The sequence below is a fragment of the Microtus pennsylvanicus genome, chromosome 20 (assembly GCF_037038515.1).
Source record: "Microtus pennsylvanicus isolate mMicPen1 chromosome 20, mMicPen1.hap1, whole genome shotgun sequence".
Taxonomy (NCBI): domain Eukaryota; kingdom Metazoa; phylum Chordata; class Mammalia; order Rodentia; family Cricetidae; genus Microtus; species Microtus pennsylvanicus.
This window is the reverse complement of record NC_134598.1, coordinates 3,614,086-3,616,568: the sequence shown is the minus strand read 5'-3', so window position 1 is coordinate 3,616,568 and position 2,483 is coordinate 3,614,086. Positions and strand designations below refer to the sequence as shown.

Sequence of the window (2,483 nt, the reverse complement as noted above, 5' to 3'; positions counted from 1 at the left end):
TCACAAAAGACCTAGGAGAGCTTGGGAAGTAATTCTGGACACAAAAGAACAGAGTTAAACACGGCTTCTTGGTAGCAGTATTTTCTCAGGTGGGCTCTGTTTGCTAGAGGCAAGTGTGTCTCATTTAAGAGAGGCTTCCTGACTTAGCTTTCATTGCAAAATCCTTGCAGTTCTTTTTAAGATTCCCCACCATGCCTTTCCAGCGGTGATGACCTCCCTACGAGAACATGCCTCTCGCAAAGGATCTTCTTCATCCCTCTCCAGAGCAGGAAAAGAGGAAACACAAAAAAAATTGCCTGGTGCAGAGCCCCAATTCCTACTTTATGGATGTGAAGTGTCCAGGATGCTATAAAATCACCATGGTCTTTAGCCATGCACAGACGGTAGTCCTGTGTGTCGGCTGCTCCACCATCCTCTGTCAGCCTACAGGTGGGAAAGCGAGACTGACAGAAGGATGCTCCTTCAGGAGGAAGCAGCACTGAAAAGCACTTGATTCGAGATGAGTGGGAACCATCCCAATAAACACATTTTGGATATATATATATATATATATATATATATAGCCCCACCACAAAACAGTTAAATGATGTTTGTGAATAGCCAACAGTATGCTACTTGGTGGTGGCAAGGACCTTGAAACTCCATAGCAATGTGGCGATAAACTCGGTGTTTACAGACTCTGAAAGCTAAGGAATGGGGTGGATCCAAACATCAAAACCCTGGCTTTAATCCTAGCCATAACGCTTAGCAAACTCAAGACTCATGTGTTCAAAAAAAGAGAGATATGCAGTAAAGATTGATTCAAACAAAGAAAACCTCTAAATTGTTTACAGTGTGTTTAAAAATATATGTTGTCTTGGGAGAGAAAAGTAAGAGGATAAAATCCTTAAAAAAAAGAAAGAGAAAGAGAGTAATTGGGTGTGGTGGCGCACACCTTTAATCCCAGCACTTGGGAGGCAGAGGCAGACAGATCTCTGTGAGTTCAAGGACAGCCTGGTCTATAGAGTGTGTACCAGGGCAGCCAAAGATACAAAGATACACAGAGAAATTATGTTCTTAAAAAAAAACTCACCAAAAAATAAAAATATAGTTTAAAATAAAGCTATGTAAAGATGGAAAATAAACAGAAAATCTGGATTTATGTTATTGTGTTGTCTTTGAATGGCTTGATGACTGAGGAAGGAACAATAGCTGCTAAAAGTCATTTAATTACAAATGCTGCTGGATTAATACCACATATATATTTTGAAAATGCCTTGGCTTCAAAATTTAAGTCCAAAGATATGTTACTTTGGAGAAGAGGTTTTGCTTTTTTTCCCACAGGAAAAGGAAATGAGAGGTTGTGGATTCATTCTGGGTTAAGAAAAACTAGGTTTGATCAAGGATGACCCATGAAAAAAAAATCTCTGATAGGAGTTTATGGCCCAAATGATCCAACATTTCGGAGGAGCTCTGTTGGAGTTTCTTCTGAGTTCTATATCCAGAACAGGCTCAAGATTGCTGGCTGAGATTATCAAGCCTCATAGAATATTCCAGTAAGGACTTGACCATGATTCTAAATTTTCTTTAAGTCCCCATAAGATTATCATTGCTCCCAATCAGCAGAAAGTAGCTTAGACAACTATGCCCACATTCCTGAAAAATGGATTATGGATGGTTTTTCTTTGTTTGGAGTGTTAGTTACAAGTTGTTATGGATAATGGGCAGGAAGAAAACTAAACAAAGGAGATTAGATTCAGAGTTTTTGTTTTGAAAAAAGGTGTAGGGGGGTAGAAGTGCTGTGGGACAATGGTCTTGTTCCCTGTAAAGATTTTTCACTGTTATTGTTAGTAAAACACTGGTTGGCCAGTAGCCAGGCAGGAAGTATAGGCAGGGCAACGAGAACAGGAGAATTCTGGGAAGAGGAAAGCCTCAGTCCGTCATTGTCACCCAGACACAGAGGAAGCAAGATGTGACTGCCTCGCTGATAAAAGTACCAAGCCACATGGCTGACACTGACAAGAAATATGGGTTAATGTAGAACATAAGAGTTAATAAGAAGCCTGAGCTAATAGGCCAACCATTTTATAATTAATGTAGGCCTCTGTGTGTTTCTTTGGGACTGTGAATGGCTGTGGGACTGGGAGGGACAGAAATCGTTGTCAACATTTAGTTGTTCTTATTTTTTTCTTTGTCCAGGAGAAAAAGTTCTGTGGGTGAATAACTAGCTTCAGGGATAGTAGCATGTCCATATAATAACAATAAACAATAATAGTAAACAAAAACAAAAAACCCAAAGTGAACAAGTGAGCTCAGTTTGGATGTTAACAATTATATGAACTTTGGAACATTGTTGCTGCTGTTCTGAAATAGACTGTGATTCCCAAGTAACATTTTGATAACTGTGTGTACAGTGAGAGGCAAGACCCCTAAGCTTAACCTTTGTCTCAGAGATGAGTTCTTGTGTTGAAATCATTAGTTTGAGCTTGTGTGAGTATGTGTGT

General features: G+C 39.6%; 1 protein-coding gene across 1 annotated transcript; it reads left to right on the top strand.

Moving 5' to 3' along the window:
- The first annotated feature begins 215 nt into the window (after nucleotides 1-215).
- Nucleotides 216-483, top strand: LOC142838912 (small ribosomal subunit protein eS27-like). Its single transcript, XM_075954618.1, has one exon. It carries the CDS (start codon nucleotides 228-230, stop codon nucleotides 480-482), a length of 255 nt encoding a protein of 84 aa, XP_075810733.1. The 5' UTR covers nucleotides 216-227; the 3' UTR covers nucleotide 483.
- The last annotated feature ends 2,000 nt before the right edge of the window (nucleotides 484-2,483 follow it).

Coding starts and splice junctions, on each gene's coding strand:
- LOC142838912 (XM_075954618.1), top strand. CDS start 228: ATGCCTCTCGCAAAGGATCTTCTTCATCCCTCTCCAGAGCAGGAAAAG.